General features: G+C 41.9%; 1 protein-coding gene across 1 annotated transcript in view; it reads left to right on the top strand.

Annotated features, from left to right (window-relative positions):
* LOC141800381 (dolichyl-diphosphooligosaccharide--protein glycosyltransferase subunit STT3B-like) overlaps positions 1-21,618 on the top strand; it is a 93,952-nt gene that overhangs the window by 41,007 nt on the left and 31,327 nt on the right. The window contains 3 exon segments of the mRNA XM_074682869.1: positions 12,930-13,038; positions 19,144-19,431; positions 20,111-20,176. Of these exon segments, the coding sequence (XP_074538970.1) occupies positions 12,930-13,038; positions 19,144-19,431; positions 20,111-20,176 (463 nt within the window).

The raw sequence follows: 21,618 nt of genomic DNA, 5'->3' as shown, positions 1-21,618 counted from the left end.
AGGCCTCATACATGAACAAAAACTCCTATCACTGTCTCTTCTATTAGTCTACCCATCTACTCCTCTGTCTTATGTGTTCCCAGACTTATTTGTTGTTGTATTGAGCTCCTGACTCTCCACCTAAAGTCTTGAAAACCACCATGAGCTGTTAATCTGAAAAAAACAACAACATACCATTAATGTAGCATCTTTTTTTTGTTTAGAGTAGAGAAATAATGTGCTTTTCCATGGAGCCTTCCAGCTTAAAGAGGGAGTATTGCAAAAGAATAAAGGTATGCCAGAAGCAAAACAATTACTGTTATCCAGGAAATATCTATCTGAGAGAGAGCGCTCTTTAGCTGCAGCTTTGTATTTTCTCCTCATAATTTAAAGTAATAGTTGCCTTCTATGCATTACTCACCACAATAACATTAAGGTTTTAAGGATGAGACGGGTCCAGAGACTCTTACAGAATCTGTGGGAGACGATGGTACACTGATGTTTTCACCTAGCATGAAAGACGCCGTGAGGAGGATTTGTTTTAACTGGACTGGTCCGAAGTGTCAGGCACACTGTCGCAAAGATGTGACTTCTAACCAGGTGTGTGTTTAGGGATAGGTACAGAATTAGATACTAATAGGTATCAACCAAATTTAGTCAAAAGTACGGGGTACTGATTCACATAAAATGGAAATGAACCATGTTGAGGTAACACATCCTTATGACTGTGAGGGCCTTGAAGCGTAGGAGATTTTCCATGCTGGACACGAATGGCATCGCAAGGTCATATGCTGAAGAATAAATATGTTAAAATGTAAAAAAGAGATATTATTATTCCACAAATTTATATTTATTGCTATGTAAAAACAAAAAAGTACAGAAAATTGGTACCGTTGAGTACAGATACCAATTGCCAGGTACCGGGCAATGGTACTGTATTGTTTCAAATGTGAAAGGTACCCATCCCTATGTGTGTCTATTTTGGAACAAGTTTTCTTTGCTCAAGACAACTTCTTACCGGTTTTACCGATACAACGTGACGGGCTAAGGTATTGGTAAAGTTATGTAGCCCTGTTGTTTGAGACGTGACAACAAAAAAACATTGCAAGTTTGTACCGTGCGTCGGTAGCCGGCTATATATATCACTACTAGCAGCCCGGTGCTACGACTTATCCGTAGGCTAACATGACATTAAGCTAACTGTCAGTTTATAAAGTAGTTAAATCGCTAACCATATGTTGCACTGACAGCCCGATGCTCCAAGACATGTCTGTAAGGTGTAACGCTAATGATTCCTGGTTATGTCATTGATAGACTCTCAAGTTTGAACAGACCACAGCAGAGTAACTGCTGACTGTGGGTTGGAATGAACATTATCACAAACAGTGTAGCTCCTGTGTTAGCCTTTAGCTCATTTTTTAGCCTTTAGCTTGTGCTCTGTCTCTCTCCTGTTTATCTTTCTTCTGCTCTTCTGTCCCTTTTCTGTCCGACAGTTAGGCTCCAGTGTCCACCATCACTACAAAATTAATCACAGAAATTGTTTCTCACTTCTTAACTTCATCTGCCGGCGTGGAGTTGTCATGGAGTCTTAGACGTGCTGTAAATTAGTCTGTTCTTGCTTGACCCAGTTGGAAAGCTATGGAGTAGCATTTTGAAATAACCTATAGTAGCGCTGGTAATCTCATTTAAAGTGTGGATGAGGATTCGGCATATATTTAGAGAAACTTTTTTAAGTTCACTCTTAAACTCCTCACAGCCTTTAAAAAGGAAGAATGAACCCAAATAATTTCTCAGTATCAGAGTGTTTCTGGTAAACATGATCTGTTTATTACTTTTGGAGCCCTCTGTGTGTAATGCCATCACAGAATCAAACTGTAAGTCTTCACTCCTGTGATGAGACGTCTGCACAGAACAAGGAGTAAAAACTTCCAACCATTCATTTTCTTCCTCTGTGTAGTTTTTATTGCACAAGCGGACAAACCTGACATTCCTATCCTCAGCAGCATTTCCAGCAGGTCCTTGGGGATTCTGAGGTGCTGCCAGGCCAGATGGTTCATGTAATCCCTCCAGGGAGCTCTCGGTCTACCCTGGGGTGCCCCACCAGTTGGATGTGCCCTTCAAACCTCCAGAGGGCCTCCTAATCGTGTGCCAAAACCACCTCCACTGGCTCTTTTCAGGGCAGAGGAGAAGCCCCTGTGCTCTGAGCTGCCTGTCTCTCTGGCTGAGCCCAGCTACTGCTTTTTCTGTTTCTTCTTTTTCTTTCAGTCATCACCTGGAGTTCATGGCTGTATGAAGGGTCTGGAGAAAAAGCGAAATTAAAAGTTTTGCCTTCAGGCCCAGCTCCCCCTCAGCCACAATGGTCCAGTACAGTGCCTGCTGTACTGCTGGTGCTGCTTATGCTACTGTCGATCTCAAAATCCATTTTCCACTCACTCATGAACAAGACCTTCAGATACTTGAACTCCCTGAGTGAGACCTTGTTTGCAGGAGAAGACTCTTACCAACACAAAACGGAAAATACTGGAGTCTGCAGACCAGTTGACCAGTAGACCTCCTCTCATTATCAGTGTAACTGTAATGCAACACCTGAAGAACACCACGCACTAGTGTCCAAAGCCATTCTGTGTTTAGTTAGTTGGATCCATGGCCGCTAGTGAGGAAATTAGAGAAAGTGATCATTTCCGCCTGAAAGGTCAAACTGAGTGTTTCACTGTTCAACAGAAACCCAACTGTCTCGGCTCAGTCGGTCATCTCTGGCTCCATGACGCTTCGGTAGCTGAGCAGCTAGCTGACGTGAGAGGGGTAGTGGGGAAGGACGAGGTGGGACCATGGGCATGACGGTGCGAAGCGAGGGAGATGGATTGGATGGACCTATCCGAACCGCGCATGGCGTGGGCGGTTTGGATAGGTCAACTAGTATGCAGCTTTGCAGCAGATATACTGAATGGATTTTTTTTGTTGTTTTTGGTCTTTATATTATGTAGATTGGACCATAGGACCATTACAGCCCTATAACCTGTATTATTAAGATGTACAAAGCTTCCAAATCATAGACCATAACTTTAACTGGAGTTAGTGACAATAAAGTTGCACAATTTTCCCTGCAAACTTACAAACTGCTCAGCCACTGTCGTTATCTTCCTTCAAGATTTTTTGGTAAAAATACACAGACCTACAGGTGTTGGTGACATAAGCCCTGTTTCCACCAAGCGGTAAGAAAAGATACAGGACTGGGTTCTCGTTGTCCTATCCCTGGTGAATTGTTGTCAGATAGAGAGACTCGGAGATCACCATATGGATAAATAAAAATTAATGGTCAACCCAAACCACATCACCATACTGTCTGGAGGTAACCATTAGTCACACTGAAGGTGTTGAGCTTGTGCTCTGACTGCCTTTTCTTCCAAACTTTGCTCCTCAGAACAAACAATTTTTTTTCTGACATTTCGGTGCAAACGTCTTCACATGCATATCTGTTTTTGTGTTTCTACCGGCTCCTGTGTTTACTCCGTTACACTGTGTGTGTGTGTGTGTGTACTGCACGCAAGAAGAAGCAGTTAGTGTCTTTGATGCCACCTCCTGTCATCTCTCTCAGAGCTGTGTGTTTTTAATCTCTCCTGTGCGGTGCTTCCACACATGCCATCTAAAAGCAGCAGGGTGCAGAGTGCCCCTGCAGAGGCTGCTACTGCCCTGTGCATCCTCAGAACAAAAAACAGCACAGGTCATTAAGAGGTGATGCTGCTCTGGCTGCTCTTTAGCTGTCTGCTGTTTTTAAAGATGCAGCAGAGTGAACACGGGGGAAGACAGGAGCTTGTAATCATAAATGATGGAAGAGGGGGTGACAGCGACCCTGCTGTCACCCTGTCCTCAACAGACCACCACAAACAAGAAATTATCCCTTGAGATCAATTTAAACACAAAATGAAACGGTCTGTTTTTTTTCTTCATCCTGATTTTTGAGACAATGCTGATTATCACTCACACCCCCAAACACAGCTCTGAGCTGCTGAGCTGCTGCGTGTGGGAAAGGTGACTCTGTTTTGATCATCCAGGCTGGGAGGATTCATGCAGACATGTAACACCAGAGCTTGGTCTGTTTACTGAATGTCTCCTTATTGAAGTGCGTACATCACTCTGAACGGTCTTCTCTTCACTGCTTTGGTGCTTCCCTCCTGGGGGACAGAGAGGGTGTTACAGTGAGCCCATGTTTGGCAATATTTACCTCAGAGTGTTGAATCTTTCAGCTGTGTGTATGAATCATTTACAGACTTAAATTTGTAAAGCAAACATTTATTTACTGTTTATTTATTGGGTCTTTTCCCAGCACTGAAACATAATGAACGTAAGACTTTGCTGGTAATTTAATCCTAGCATTGAATTTTCATTGTCTTGTGCACACACTTGGCCATACCTGCAGTAAATAAAACAGCACATTGTTCCTTTTCATGGCACTATAACAAATGGGAATCTAAATATATACTACTCTGCCCACTAAATCTATTAGTGAGGGGTGAATAATGCATCAGGCTGCAGCTATACATCTTACATAATTGTTATATTGGTTTATTTCCAGACGCAGGGATAAGTCTGACAGGAGTACAACAATGTTAGCAGTCCCTTGTGAGTGGTACAGAGCTCCTGGTCTATGTAGTTTCATGTACCAAATGGAGGCTTTAATTGGCCTGGTTTTGGCTGAAACTGATCACAGAGTCAGAAGGACTTTAAGGACTTAAATAAAAGGATGTTACCTGTTTTCTAAAAAGTGTTTTGGGGCTTCAGCTGTTATATGCTTTATGAAGCTCCACTCACTTTTCCCACTGGGCTCTGCGGTTTTATTTAAAATGCTGAGGTAAATACGTTGTGGTGCAACTTTTATTTTCACAGGATCTTAAAATGTTTGAGAGGACATTGTTTGCTGGAGGTCAGACCTTTAATATCCGCACAACTTGTAACTCCTGGGCAGGGCTCAAGATTATGTTTTTGCACTAGTCGTGCAGGTGGACTAATTTTTTTTTTATCTATTGGAGCACCAATAATAAAGGGCAGGGCAATTTAATTAAAAATTTGGTAGGGATGGATTTTCAGTCTAAGGACATGAGCTGGGCTGCGCATTTTTATCAGCAAAGTTAAGCTTTAAAGTAATATAAAAAATAGAATATTTTAGTAAGAGTAACCTAGAAAAAAAGTACGTACATATTAAGTGTAAGTAAGGTAAAAAATCTTCTGAAAGAGGTTGGACATGTTGTCCTTCAGGGATGACAGCTTGGCCATTCCCTCACGGGAAACATTGGGCCTAGCACCAGTTAGCTTCTGCTTGCTTTTGGCTGTAAACAGTTGATCTTGTGTGGAAACAATGTGACCTTGGTTATACGTAGGAACCCGTATACACACAGGAACAAAAACAGCAGGATACAGTTAGTTACTCACCACAACTTTATATAATGTGAATGATTTTTAAAAAGGAATAAGGTGTAGAGAAGTGCTTATCTTTATTTGAATCACAGTTGTATTTAAAAGAACAATAAAGTGCTTATTTTAGGAGGTAAATTGATTTCTAGCTGAAAGGATGAGAGTGATTATCAAGTTGTAATACACATTCCTTTGCCATTTTACAACCTCTTATTTCAATACTTTTGGATACCACAGTACAGCGGCAGTGGTTTTTGTTACATTTAGTACTGAGGGTGCTAAAACTTAAAAAATAACAGGTCTGACCTTATATCTTCAACCTGAGAGGGAAAGAGAGAAGGTAATGTAGGCTGGGTGGCTGTAGCTCAGTGGTAGAGCCATCGTCGTATGGTCAGAAAGTTGAGGGTTTGATCCCAGCTCTTGTAGTCACATACACTGCCGCACTGTTCCGTTTTCCTCTTTATCAGAGCTGTTTACAATGTGCTCTCAAAACTTACAGCTAGGCAGTACTGGGAGCCCATGAGCTCAGTTTTGATGCTGTAGTAACAAAAGGTGTTGGTAGAGGTATTGTTTGACTTTTGTCACTTGCGTATCAACGTTTGGAGTTCTGGTATCATGATGTTGGTGCCTGGTCTCTCTCCACCACCTCTCCTGGTACACTTCTGATGAAACTGGAGAACTTTTAAGACTTAAACAAAACCAATCACATCTCTCCTCTGTCTAAAGCCTCTTTTGCTGTATTGAAGTTACAAACCTTGATTAGGGGGCCATGAAGCAGGAAATTAAAGCCCCGGCTAAGATTTTAATTTGTTGAATAACCCTTTGAACATATAAAGCCTTGATTCGGCAAATCGATTTTGCAAGGTTCAGCTTTTCTGCAAAAGCCAATTTCCATTTAGAAAATAACTGTCAGCTGCAGGTTCAGGCTTAAAAAAAAAACAATTACCAACTTAAATTACTGTCACAGTGGTACCATGTGTTGAATTAGAGAGATGGACACTCTGCCAACATTTGAGGCCATTGATACCAATGAAGTCATATTTCAGACAAAAAACTATTTAAAAAAAACCTTTTTTAAAAAAAACACGGGTGGTTTTGAAAACCCTTCTTTCAGTCTCTTTCTTTTTAGCTACTGTCTCTTAAAGGCTCCCTGCCACACAGACCCCTTTTCCCTCTGATTAGCCAGCCTCCTGATGGTATGCTAGAGGTTGGAGCTAAGAGCAGACCTTGGTGTTTGAGGCCCTCCCCTTTAAAGTATCATGAACCACTTTGGAAATCCCATTGTGATGACCTCATATTTTCAGCAAGTCTTGTGAAGATCTTGTTAACATCTTGTCTGAGACTAAATGTGTTCCATTTCATATTTGGGGTCTGCAACCTTCACTTTCACAGAAACTGTTTTGCCTTAGCTCACTTGGACTGAAGTCAGTCTGGGGCCACAAAGTCTACTATGTTGTCACTATTAAGTGTACAAAATTCTGTATGTAGTTGAACTCTAGTGATAATTATCTAAACCAGACATTTTGGGGAATTAATGAAGTTGTGCATGTGATGTCTTGGTTTTTGATTTTTTTAACTACTGTATTTTCCGCACTATAAGGCGCTTCGGAATATAAGGCGCACCTTCAATGAAATTTGAAAACTGTTTTCATATACAGGGCGCACCGCATTATAAGGCGCATAGAATAGAAGCTACAGTAGTGGCTGGGGTTGCGTTATGCATCCACTAGATGGAGCTGCGCTGAAGGGAATGTCAACAAAACAGTCAATAAGTCAGTCAAAGTCAGGCTACATCCACACGGAGCCGCACATTTTCCTATCCCACTATTTTCTGTGCCGTTTTCCAAAAAAGTGCGCTGTAAAGATGAAGCCGTTTCTGCCGTCCACAAAAACAGTTTCCAGAGATCATTTTCAAATGCCAGACCTTTGGCGCTGTATTGCTCTAACAAATAACAAGAGAAGAAGCCAGAGCCAGCCTGTGAGCTAACATTAGCACTTAGCAGAATTCCTCTTTACCGAGTCTTACCGCTGTAACTTCGGCCGCGCCCCCTGAACATGTTAGCCATGATCATTCAACATTGATCCATATATTATGGTGCATCCGATTATAAGGAGCACCGTCATCTTTTAAGAAAATTGAAGGCTTTTAGGTGCGCCTTATAGTGCAGAAAATACTGTAAAAAAAACAAAAAAAAGTTTTGGAATTTAAGAAAAAAAAAAAGCCAAAAATTTTACAAAATTTTTGAAATTCCAACAATCCCCCCCCCCCCAAAGACATTTCAAAAATTTGTCGAAATGTCAAAAATTCTTGAAATGATCCTTGAGTTTGATAACAGATATTGATAATATTCCTCAACTTCTCATTTTTTGTTGTTTGCTTGTCTTGCCACGTATGAATCATGTATATTAAGCACATTGGCAGTTAAATGAATCCATCCTTACATAATTAAAATCTGTATTTCTTCCAGATTAGTCTTTTTGTAGCTGTAGTTCTCTTCCCAGGGCTGTAAAACTTGAGGTTAGCCACAGGTGCATGGAAAGTTGGTGGGCTGTTGATGTTGTAGGAGGTGAAGTAAAGCAGTGGCAGGCCTTATTGACAGATGGGACGAATATTTGGCTCAACAAAATGTTAACGCATGATTTTATTTAGTGTCAGTGTCTTCAATCATCAATACCCTCTGTAACAAAAATATTTTTTTATTTCAATAATGTATTTTTAAAGTTACAAGGAGCCACTGCGAAGGAGTCAAAGAGCTACAAGTTAAAGACCCTTGATCTAGCTCAAGTCTAGTTAGCTTATTTGCTTCATCAGAACACAACAAAGAGCCTACATCCTTGTTGGGGGACTGGGTTTCTCTTCAGCTGAACTCTTTAAATCCCCTCATCCAGTGGGTTGAGCAGGGATACTGCAGACGTTCTCTGATTGTGAATTAAGAGGGAAACCAGACACATACTCACGACTGAGGCAGGAATCTGAGCACATAGGACTCAGTGGACTGTCTTTTTGCGAGCTGTGTGTGTTTCAGAAACTGACTTTTTTTCTCTCCTTTCCCTCTTTCAATCAAATGACTGACTTTCCAGAGTGAGCCTGAACAACCGAGCACAGACTCTCAATCCAGACCTCGCTCCTGAGGGGGCTGAGCAAGCTTTAAACTGCAGTTCCTCCATCAAGTCCCCGTTTTCTGCAGAGGAACAGTTCCTATCCAGCACTTTGATACTCTTGCAGAAGCTAGAGGGGCAGGCAGGCCGGCTGTTGTGTATCGGCACTCTCTGTCAGTGTGCCAGGAGTTAAATGTAGAATTTTTACAATAGAAGGACTCAATCTATCAGCTCTGTCTTATCTTAAGCATTGCTCTGATTTGGTCTCAGTAACAACAGCTATTAAAGATGCGTTAGTTTGGGTATTTCTTCTTCTCTGTCTTTACTTGTTGTACAGTTACAGCTCTGATAGTGATTAAAGACCGTGGATAAACTGATACAGATGAAGATATTTCAGCTTCGTACACGTCTCTCTTGGTGTCACTTCCAGAGTTTTCAGAGTTTTCACATCCCCTCTGTGTCTCTCCTCTTTCATGTCGGTTTAGCTCCAGTCTCAGTTTGTTTGTGGTTTCTCTTCAGGTCTTCTTGTTGATTTTATTTCATCAGTGTGCCTCTGTAGATGGCACTGCCACTTTGAAACTTCCCCATGCAGTGACTTTGTTGTGACACAGTCATAATTTCCAGCGTAGACTTGGAAGTTTCTTTTGTTGTTGTATCTTTTAGGTTGTGCGACTTTTTAAACTGTTTACAGCTCAAAGTTAAAGCTTGTTACATGCCAACCTTCCCCCCTGGTCCCCACTTTTCATGGGGTTTGTTTTTTTTCAGGCTTGCAGGTTTTTAAAGATGAATAATAAGGAGTAAAAATGAAGTTGAATGCAGTTACATGTCCATTGGACAGTTCAGACGCTGTCACCCCGCAGGCTGTGCTGCGTACCTTTAATTGGATTTGTCTATTTCATTCAAAGCCTCAGACATTAAATCCTCATTTCCACACTAAACCTCCCCTCTAAGCTGACAACTGTGTTATTCTTGTTGGATTTTTCAGGATTTTTCCGGTGTTTGCAGGTTAATCACTATTATTTAAATTAAGCTCAAATCAGATGGAGAGTTTTAGTCATGAGCAGAAGTCTTCAGCTGGGGTCATAGAGCCTGGATAAAGGTCTGAGAATCATTCATTCAAAGCTGCTCGATCTTATTTATGTTTTTCTATGTGTTAATTCATAAAGCCACGAGTCCAAGTCGAGAGGGGGGACTCTGCTGAAGTTCAGTGGCTATAAAACTCCTGTGAACCAGTGATCAGGAGTGCTGAAACCAAGTCAGTTTGAAGAGTTATAAAGCTGTTTTTCTGTGGCTCTAACTCCTCTAACACTGTGCATGTGGAGTGAAGTTGAAAACAAAAACAGATCGTTCTAAAATGAATGACAAAATGAAAGTCATCTCAGGTCTGATTGATCGATTGAATGAGGATTGGGTGGTAAATTTTCAGGAGGCAGCCTTTTAGTGACCCTGTGACATGTTGGCCACTTTTTCTGTAAAACCATAACCGTAGCATGGGATGCACCCAAATGAAAATTCCAAAAACCAAAACACCAAAATAAATTATTATGCCAGTTATTAGGACTATTGCATTTGTGGCTATGACTGTGTATGGGCTATATAGAAAATAAAGTAATGTAAAGATATGGAAAATACTGCTTTTATTCAGGGAACTCTCTTGCAGGATCTCATTGAACAGATCAGACAATGAGGGTGCACTATCCGTGAGTCTTTATTGGACATATTAAAACACGTCCACACCCCAGACATGTTGGCCCTTATCCAGAGAAGAACGTACTGGCTGTAGTTTTTGCTTACGTCATCCAAACATACTGTTCAGGGCGTGTTGTTTCAGTGACAGAAGTCTTTCAGTCAAATACCAGCAGTGCACTTTCATGACATTTTCAGACAGAAATTTTCACTGTACCCCCAACAGTATCTTCCATTCAAAGAGGACATATCATGCTGATGCCTGATTTAATACTTACATATAATATAATAGATTTGAAAACAAGACCTTTCACCCCCTGAATTTTCAAAAAATTAGATATTGTATTTTTGCTGATATCCTAGAACGAGATTTGATGCCTCTGAAAATAGGTCATTGCCATTTGGCCGCGAGATTTCAACCTTCGTGACGACACGAGGATCCTTTCTTTTTATTGGAGTAATCTGATAAAGCAGCTCCTCCTCTGTGATGTCAGTTAGTCACACAACCGCCACTGAGGGATACACCCACCAAGAGCCGAGTATAAATACAGCTCCCTACTAGCTCTGGCTAACTTGACTGATTGCTGGATGCAGGGACTCTGCTCTGCTGAGCAGCTCGGCTTTACATGGTGAATTAGCAGTTAAAACACTGTAGTTTTAGCAGACGTCGTAATACTTGTGAGACTGTGATATTTGCGTGTTTGTTCTGACATGCACTGTGAACCTGGACCACAATAATACTGCAGTAATAACACAGTGACGAACTGACGGTAGAGGCGATCTTTAGACTACACTTTCAGCATGATGGATAAAACAGACAGAGAAAAGTGAAGGAGCAGGATGGAGCCCTGAAATAGTTTATTGGTGAAGTCTGCCTATATTTCCACGTATAAACTATACATGTTACAGTACCGGTTTGACTCATCACACTGAAGCGTCTTGAGATGATCTGTGTCCAGGTGGATTTTCTTCCTCCTGAGCTGCAGAACCGTCCGGGTCTGACTCGGGGTCCAATACAAAAGGACGTATCCTACACTCTGCCATTTTATTAGTGCTATCAATGCCTTAAGGTGAAGTTTTGGCAAACAGCAAACTCGCTCAGTCTGCTCCATTCAATATGGCGATTTTATAAATACTGCCATGCTGCAAAAACCGCCCCCTGGCTCTACCCCCTCCGCCCCTCTGATAGAACTGACCAATCAGAGCACAAAGGGCTGTGACGTTGCGAGGTTACTGGAGGTCATTCTCCAAACGGAGCCTTTTCAACGAGATCTTCAGAATGGCCTAGAATGAGGATATTGAGAACGCTATTGTGGGGCAATGAAGGAACTAAATGACTTGTACTGAGGGCAGAAATGCTTTACAGGCATCCTAGTCTGGCATAGTGAAAAGGAGAAACAAGCATGATATGTCCTCTTTAAGTTCTTAAACTCTGCCTTTTTCGTGATAAACAGACACCAAGAGCCTCTCTGAGATGGGCCAAAGTTCTCACATTTGAGTTTGCATTTCACACCAGTGGTTCACAGAGTGGAGATCATGAAATGCCTTCCAAAATCAATAAGTATTTATAACGGCTCATTTCATCCATTATCATAAAACTGTAACAAAAATAAAGGTTAAATTTGATTGAACCCATGCGAACAGGAAATATTTGATGTCTTTGCCGCCATTAACTGTATACAGAGTTGACAGCATGGCTCCGCCATTTACCATTGTACGGTTTTGAAGCTTAAATTCCCCTGTCACAGGCGCAGCCATTGGTGCAAGAGTCTGCGCAGTAGAGACTGTGAGGGATTCTGGGAAAATCTGAGTGGAGCTGGGTGACAAAAATAAATACTTATCTTTTTTTCGAGGGTCTAATGGTGTCTTGACTCTACCTCCCAACATGTTTTACAATCCCCGAAAAAAAATACACAAGAACGGCACCTGTCAATCATCGTTAAACATGACATCAAAGAACATTTTTAACCTTTAATAACTAATGAACATGAAGCTTTTCATAAAAAGAGGACCTGTATACAAGGCAGCCAAATGGTATCTTCAAATCACCATAACAATCAGATGTAAGAAACATTTCTACAAGGTGACCACAGCCCATCTGGAAAGACAGGGGAGATGGATTTTTTCTTACTTTTACTGCAGCCATTCACCTGGGGGAGCAGTTTTTGTGGCAACCACACTGCAAGCCAACAAGACTGAGTCCATTTTTTTACAGTCTGTTTGCCACAGTTCTTTGTTGAAGACCCCTGGGGTGACTAAGCCAGGGTTATGACAGTATCAGTGGAGGCAGATGAATTTAGGAAACAGCAACACATGTACACAGGCAGTCTCATTTTCTATGATCAGCTGATTTAAGTTTCTCAGGCTTTTTTTTAAATAATGTTTTGGATTGGCCTGTTAGTGGATTCCCACAGCAGAGGGTCACTGATCTCTGGCACCGTCACTTTAGGGGTCACAGGCTGAACAGTTTGCCAGCCACTGTGTTCCGTCACCTCCAGCCTTTACATCTTTAGCTCCACTCTGATGGATCAAACCACACACTGACAGGGTTTCACTGCAGCATGTTGTGATTGTTAGGTATGATACTAACAAGACATGTTTCCAAAAAGTAATTAGGATGAAATCCATCCTGAGCGCTGCTGTGAGACACATTGGAATGATCAAAGACGTGTTTATTTTAAGTGTTGAAGGCTCTGTTCTGCTGATGTTTATAGCTTTTCTGACAGCTTTCTCCCTTCCTCTGTTTTCACCTGCAGGTTCAACTACAGGTCGACTCACCACCTCACCACCAACGGCTTCTATGAGTTTCTCAACTGGTTTGACGAAAGAGCCTGGTACCCTTTGGGTAGGATAGTCGGGGGAACAGTGAGTGCTTTTACTACACAGTTTGTTTGTGTGTGTGCGTGTGTGTGGTGTGTGTGTGTGTGTGTGTGTGTGTGTGTGTGTGTGTGTGTGTGTGTGTGTGTGTGTGTGTGTGTGTGTGTGTGTGCGTGCATGCCAGGACTACAACCTGACCATCATCCTGAACAAAACATAGAGAATGGGTCAGGGTGATGTGCCCTCCCTTACATCAACATGAATAGTTACACCAGGGCTCTACATTAACTTTTTTACTGGTAGCACTAGTGCCACCAACTTTCTCAGTTGGTTGCACCAGCACATGATTTGGTTGCATCATTTATTTATTTATTCATTTATTTATTTATTTGTGTGTAGTAACTGTAGCTATGATTTTTGCTAAATATTTTACTGTAAATATGAAGTTTGTCGGCAACAAGCTCTGGCTGACAAAACAGGTTATTTCTTTTATGTAACTTTAAAAAAAGACAACAAAAATGCTTCTTGAATAAAAGCAAATAATAACAAACATGCATGTGTGTACATATCAGGGTTATTATAGTTAAAAAACATTTTCGTTGAAAAAATAAAATGTAAAATAAAAACTAGGCTTTACATTAAACAGTGACTAAAATTCCTAAGTTGTTTAAAAAACATACTTAAGTAACCTAAATGATAGGAAAAATATCTTTATTTTTCGTCTTCGTCAATCTCCGTCATACTTTCACCAATCGAGAGCGCTGGCAGACTGCCAACACTCCTGAATATGAAGGGATTCTCCCATTTTTTAAACCCTTTCTCCCGCTGGTCTGCTGGCTTGTGATTTCTTCTGATTGTCCCCCAACTTCAAGTTTGTGCCTGTGAGCTCTGATATTTTTCTAAGTCAGATCAAGCTGTAGCTGTTTTCTATCTTTCTTTTATGGTGTTGACGTGACATGTTGTGAGTTAAACTAACGTAGCTCTGCTCTAACGCAGCATCCTCTCCAATCAGGAGAGTTAGTGCAGTGTGAATCATAAAGTGAGAAGGCTGACTCTAAAATAGTGAAACGCATGTAGTTGTAAAGTTCTGTCCGTCTTCAGTGTGTGATGCGCATACGCGCTGCGTGTGTAAGCGATGGCGCTCTCTTCAGAACAGGAAAGAGTTCAGGTGGAGGAGACTGACTGAGCCAGTAAAAGAGAGGGAGAATTCAAACCACAATGTGTTGTTCAGTGCCCGCGATAGATGGAGTACTTAAACATATGCACTCGCACAAGCGCGACCAGATGAATTTTTGACTCGCACACGCTGAAAAAAATGGTGGCAGTCTCGAGCCCTGTACACTCTGGAAGTTGTGAACTGTTACACTTACTGAGGCTTCTGACCCTCAACGCTGAAGTCAGCAGCTGGGTTGGAAAAGCAGCTTCTACTTTAGGGGAGCTCACATCCAGAGTGTGAAACAACAGCAGACTCACCATCATACATAACTCACCACCTGCGCTGCTTGAGGTGAATATTGAGCATCACCTGGAGGGACAGGGTTACTACAGGATTACAGATGCAGCAGTTCTCACCATGTCCTGACTCCTGAGGCAGCGGCTGGGTCAAGTTCAGTGGATGGAAGATCATCCTGCAAAACACCAGTGGGCCGTCCACTGCTTTGCTTTAAAGATGTTTGCAAACAAGACCTGTGAGAGAGCTGTGCTTCTGTAATCCTGTCCCTCCAGGTGACACCCAATACTCACCTCCTTCAATATTAAACCAGTTAGATGGGAACAGGCTGCCCTGGACTGTTATCAGCAGCAGCAGGCAGTCCAAAAAGGAGCGTGGATGAATGACACCACCCTGACTCAACACCAGGAAACAAAAAGAAGGTTGAGGAAGCAGCAGCCTGACTTCTCCGCATTTTAACACCAACAGCCAACCTTCACCTGGAAAACCTGTGGCCAAGCGTGTTGCTATCCTGTTGGACTTTCCAGTCATTGTATGCAATGTGCCAAAGCCTCAGGCACAAGAAATCTATGGTCTTTCAAGACTGCAATGCCAAGGAGGAGTGTGTGTGCGCGTGTGTTTCACTTGGGTAGGGATTGCACACATCCTTTCTTTGTCCTTATTTCTCAAGAGTTGCATTATTGTGATAAATCATCATCCTAAAACTTTCCCTCAGCTTAATGTCTTACACACACGGACAGACAGACACACACACACACACACAGGGTTAGCATGGCTGGGTGGTTAAAAAGCTCAGGGGCAGGCAGGGAGGTGAAGGAGAGCACTGACACAACACAGAGTAGATCTGTCTTCATAAACAGCTGACACACAAACAGACAGGGTCACTTTAAATGTGTCGTGATGCTACAACTCTGAAAGCTGGATGCTCAGACTGAACGTGTGCAGATTTTCAGACCTTTCAAATGTTCTGAAAAGCCCTGAATCTGTCTGTAACTGATAAAAAAATAGTATTTACCACATCTTCACCAAACTTGGTGAAACAATGTCATCACACGAGGATCTCCAAACAGGTTCAGTCAGGACACATTGGAGGGGCAGGCCTCAAGCATCAAGGTTTGCCCGTAGCTTTGCCCCACAAACCTCCAGAGAGCTGGCCAAGCAGAGGGAAGGGGGTTTGTGGAACGAATCTTAAAGAGACAGTACCTAAAAAGAAGGGTTTCAGACAGAGACTGAAATAAGGGTTTTTCTAAATCAGAGTAAAATTTTGAGAATTTGTTTTGCTTGGTCATGTAAAGATGCTACAAGGCCACCAGAGGACAGAATAAAAACAGGAAAAAATATAAAGATTCCCCCTCTTTAAAGACAGGGCATTAGACTGCAACCTTTTTTTAATTTGGGTGAGTGAGTAAGAATTTTATCTGGTTGTGTTCGTGCATGTGCATATGTCTCCATGCTTCCTCTATCACAGGTACCGTATTAGACATTGTAGTTGAAGGTCGCCCTTTCTCACTGGCTTAGTCAGTCTCCTCCACCTCCACTCTCTCCTGTTCTGAAGAGAGAGCTCTGTCACACTGTTTATTCTAAATAACAAAGGAGGAGAGAGGGGAGGAGGCTGGTGGTGAGGGAGAGCCAGCAAAATGTGCCAAATCAGACCGTTCTGGTGATGAAAAGGACGGGGAGACACCGGCCGAGCAGCAGGTGGGAAAAAAAGGACTGCTTTCTACCACAATGTCTTACACTGTACCTGTGGTTGCAGGATGAGGAGAAAGCTGTGTTAGGTAGTTGTTTTAAGCACTTTGGCCCATCTGTTGCAAGCAACTCCAAACTTGTTACTTGGTTGGCACAGTTTAAACTTCAAACTTTGTGGTTACACAACACAAGAAACAGAAAACCTGTCAGGACCAGTGCATCACCTGAAACACTGAGCCCAGGAGCCCCAACTTCCTTTCAGTGATTAGATGAGACTCTACAGATATGCTGCTGTTAACTTACTTTAAAATCAGCATTTGTGACAAGGAAAAAAATATATGTTAAGCATGTTTAACTCATTCATTTCTGTTGTTTTACTTTGCTTTTATCTGAAAACATTTTTATGTTTTCTTATATTACAGAAATAACCTGTTTTGTCAGCCAGTGCTTGTTGCAGATGAACTCCATGTTCACAATAAAATACTTCGCAGACATCAAAACTTGATTTACTGTTAATCTTTACTTCACCCGAAACTACAGTATGCCAACTAAGATAGCTATTCATCAGCATGCTCATGCTGGACCAGCATGCTCTTCCCCCACACCCCCCACACTATGAATAAAATATTAGAGGTAGACCGATATATCGGCTTGCTGATATATCGGGCCGATATTTGGACATTTGTCTCTATCGGCCATCGGCCGTATTTTCTTTTAAAAAGCCGATTTTTGATCCATTGTATAAAACTGACGCAATTTTTGATCAGGCACAAAAAAGATGAGCACCTCAAACTTGTGGAACCACTTGGATACATTACATACTTTTGTTCAAATTATATTAATAAGTTTAAATTTCTTTTTTGACATTTTAAGAAGAGTGTGAATGTTTACTACTGCTTGTTATATTGTGTGTTTACTCAGACAAAATATTTCATTGTTTTGAAAGCTGAATAAATGTTCAGAGGACTGGACACGACTTGTTGTAATATATTTCTTTTAGTTGCTCAGAAATTGCTGCGTTTTACAAAAATGTGATAAATATATATTTATTTAACAATCGGCCTGAATATCAAATTGGAAAAATCGGCTATGCATATCGGCATCGGCTGCCCAAATTTGGAAAGCATCGGCATCGGCATCGGCCCCCAAAAAACCCATAACGGTCGACCTTTATAAAATATAAATGAAATTAATTTCAAAATTAAATAAGGGTATGACCAACTGAGAAAGTTAGAAGTGCTACCAGTGGAAAAGTTGGTGTTTCCCCTACGCCCCCTGGAAGTCGAGGTAATTTGACTTTTCATAGAGCTCCAGATCACAGCAGAAGGGATTTAGAGTTCCAAGGTCACGTTTCTCCTCGTGCTGTTTTGCCCACGGCAAAGTTTCGGCCCAGTGCATTCGCAGACACACAAACATGTGTAAAGATGCAACACTTGCTCCCCTGCTGACAGTGTTACCGGGGTGGTAACATTGTTTCCCTTAGGTTTGATGTCTTGGGGGGGCCCCAAGGCTTCAAACCTAGGGGAAACACTGTAATGGTTGGACCTGCTGTCCATTAGTTTGCCAAGACTCTTCTACCCATTCCACTGGCCACTTATTCACTTGAATTAAAGATTCCTTCCTATCAAACTGATAGTCCACAAGATTTTGAATTAGAATGATGGCAGGATTATGACCTTAAACCTAGAAAGCAATCGGGTTCTTTTATAGGTACTGACAAAATTCTGTCTGTAGTACCGAGTAGCGATTTACGTAGAATCAAACGGTTCCATATTTCAATACCCTTCTTGTGTCTGAGAGAATGGAAGAGTAGGGATTTTCCATGCTAGACAAGAACATAGCATTGCAAGTTTATATTTTGAGAAATGGATATGTTATATTAAAAAATCTTTGATATTTTATTATCAAACAAAAACTATTTATTACCACATCAACACATAGAAGTACCTAGAATTGGTACCGTTGAGTACCGATACAGATTGCCAAGCACTGGGCATCAGTATTACATCGTTTCAAAAGTGAAAGGTAGCCATCCCTACCTCAACCTGTTTAAAGGTCTCACTGTCTGACTGGTCTTTGGCCTCACACATGTACTGCACGCTTTGTGCTGTGAAGCAGCCCATCCTCTGGGTAAAACATCACTACAGGATTCATCCCTTTCAGGGCACTTTTTTCCTTTAAGAGGGACGGAAATGCTCCTAATATGTGTGTTTTTTTATGGCCTTCTATCCATTTTGTCTTCTTGATATTATATAGTAATATTATATTGGATAGGATACTTACAATAATAGGTTATGGTTTGATTAAATGCATTGAGGTCAAATGTACTGCAGGAGGCTCAAGCATCACATTTTGTGATGAGCACAAATGAAACTCATCTTTATCCAGAAAGAAAAGTTCCCCTCTCTGGAGCAACAGTTAAAGATCCAGGCAGCCACAGCGGCAGATGGCGTTCACCCAGTCAGACATCACTCTGATAAAAGGAGACGTGAACGGAGGCCAGCAGGCACAAGAGTGATGTTTGAAAGTATTTTAACAACGTAGTCAAAACAAATGTGCTGTGCAACCCATCTGACTTTAAACCAGTGTATCCTGAAATATTAAAAACTCTCAGGTGTAAGAAAATGTCCCACTTTCAGTCTCAGTTCCACTCACTGTTCATTTGAGATGAGCTTTTTTGTTGCCTTAGTTTTGCTGTTACTTTGACGGGTTTATAAAAACTCAGATGACCTTTTTAAAGAGTAATCCCATGCTATTTTCTGAGCATGAACTTCAGTCAAAGTTACTTCCATCAGAGCTTTGATGTTAAAAGTTTGATGCAGGCTTTAAAAGTAAATCATCCAGCAGCTTTGAGTAGTTAAGAAGCTGTTTATCTGCTCATTCACATGATCAGAGGAAATATCCTCTAACACCTTGAAATAAAGGGCCAAAAGATGTTTTTTCTGATAACAGTATGTTGACGAGATTTCTGCTACCTCTGAGTAATCCCTCCTCTCCTTCCTCTTCTTCTTCAGGTGTACCCGGGCCTGATGGTCACAGCAGGTCTCATACACTATGTGCTGAACCTTCTGCACATCACCGTCCACATCCGGGATGTCTGTGTGTTCCTGGCCCCGGTCTTCAGCGGCCTGACCTCCATCTCCACGTTTCTTCTCACCAGGGAGCTGTGGAACCAGGGGGCGGGGCTTCTCGCCGCCTGCTTCATTGCCATAGTTCCTGGTTACATCTCCCGCTCAGTGGCTGGCTCCTTCGACAATGAAGGCATTGCCATCTTTGCCCTGCAGTTTACTTACTATCTCTGGGTGAGCGTTTGGATTTTCTGTGTGGGATTTTTTACTGAGGCTGCATCTGAAGCATCAATCAGTGATTAACTACAGGATTGTATAATTAAAGCATTATGAATCACCTGATCCACCCAAAGAAATTTAAATTCTGCTGTTTTAGTCCGGTAATCAGTTTCAGTTTCCACCCTGACATGAACAAAACTTTCACTGTGTGCCAGAGTTCTGTCGCACAAGATTTCAGTTTTCTTGTGACACACTGAAGTCCATAAAACTCTAAGTTGTCAGCTGTTACACAGATTATGACTTTTTGTATCTGCCTATTCTTATTCATCCATCACCAGATCCTCAGTGCTTTGAATGAGTGTGACTATGGCCCCATTTCCACCAAGAGCTTCAGTACGGTTCATCTCTGTACAGCACTCATTTTGTGGCATTTCCTATGACTAAAATTGGGACAGGTCCCCAAATTACCGGCCTGTACCTGCACCGCCTACCAAAAAGGGCACGGCTGGCTGTGTTAACTCAAACAGGCTTTATTGATCCAACCTGTACCAAACTGATCCATATCAGACCCCTTGGTGGAAACGGGGCTTGTATCAGCTAATGTTCTTAATGAACATGATTTAAAACAACATTTGTAGTCACTGAAGTCTCTGTTTGTGTCTGTTTCTTTAACTCTTCTCTTTGTGTACTGCAGGTGAAGTCGGTGAAGACTGGATCAGTGTTCTGGGCCATTGGATGCTGCCTTTCCTATTTTTACATGGTGAGATCACTGCATATAAACACCCACAGTGCTGCAGGTTACCAGAGAGAGGTCACATAGTTTATCCTCCCTTCTTTTAACGCAGTGGTTGTTGTACAGCGTCTCATGTCTGAAAGAAATCTTCTCATGGTGATGGTTTAAAAAAAAGGGTTCATGACTATTAACTTTTAGTAGTTGTGAATTTATTCAAATTAATACTTGACAAGTCGACTCGTCCTTATGTGATAATGAGGCTGAAACCATGGCTTAATGGAGCATTAAAAAAGTGTATTCTGTGATTAAGACAGTGCAAGCTTTCCACCTCGACATGTAAAACTATACAGAATACAGTGTGTGAGCATTCTATAACAGCATAATGTGGCAGCGCGCCCTTTCTAGACAAAAAAGTTTTAACAGATTTCATTAAAGAGCTGCATAATTCGGCATCTTCTATCCATAATTAAAGCCCAGTTATATAAAATTGCGACAAATATCAGCATTTTGTGCCACATTCAAGCCTTTTTAACAAATACAAGAACAAAACTGTTCTCCTTAAATTGCAGCCAAAAGTCTGCAGTAACAACTCAAACTAGAGATAGATTGATTATAGGCCGGGGCGATTATCGGGCCGATATTTGGCATTTTGGGGCATATCAGCATCTGCCTTTTTTCTAATCCTATGGCCGATAAGAATTAATTAATTTTGTAGACCAGGCGCAAGCGCAGGCGCACCTGCCCTGCACCAGCCTTTGCCGCGCGGACAGGGCGTGACCGGCGCACTTTGCAAGTTTCCTGCAGTGCCAAGAGAGGCGCAGTCAAGGCGCAGAGGTGCGTGTCCACGCCTCCCTCCGCGCAAACGGCAGAGAGGGAGGAGAAAAGCCTTGAGTGGGTCTAACACAGCCGAGCGCTGTTTTCACCTATCAAATGAGTGCCTCTGCTCGCCTTTAAATGCCCTGCAGCCGAGGCGCAGCGTCTGATTGGTCTGAGTGATCCCCAGCACCGTGGAAACAGTGTGCTGGAAAGACCCGATAGAGGAGACGGTCAGAGCTGCTGCAGCAGGAGAATGGACAGTGGGGCGCATCGGAGGACACGAAGTGCGTCACCTTGTGGGCCAGCTCCTGGGGCAGATGTAATCTGTTCCTTTGTCATTAATAGGAGTACAAAATGAAGAGACAGTTACACAGCTGGCTTATCCATTCAGAATACTTTTGATCCACCTGCACTCCTGGTTTGTCATCGCCAAATAGCAGAACCTTTGGTAATATACTGTATACTCTCCCAGTGTCTCCACCTCATCCTCCTTACAATAATGTGCTCCATCTTTTTAGATCAGGTTAAAAATAAAGACTAAAACAGAGAAATATGGGAAATCACGGGTAAATCCTGAGTGACATACATTTATTTTGTTTCTTTTTTCTTCATCTTTTCTCTCCCTCTTTTCTTTGAATTAAATGAAATGAGAG

The sequence above is a fragment of the Halichoeres trimaculatus genome, unplaced genomic scaffold (genome assembly GCF_033239565.1).
Source record: "Halichoeres trimaculatus isolate MK-OKI-2021-1 unplaced genomic scaffold, fHalTri1.1 fHalTri1_scaffold_12, whole genome shotgun sequence".
NCBI lineage: Eukaryota > Metazoa > Chordata > Actinopteri > Labriformes > Labridae > Halichoeres > Halichoeres trimaculatus.
This window is presented reverse-complemented; position numbering and strand designations above follow the sequence as displayed.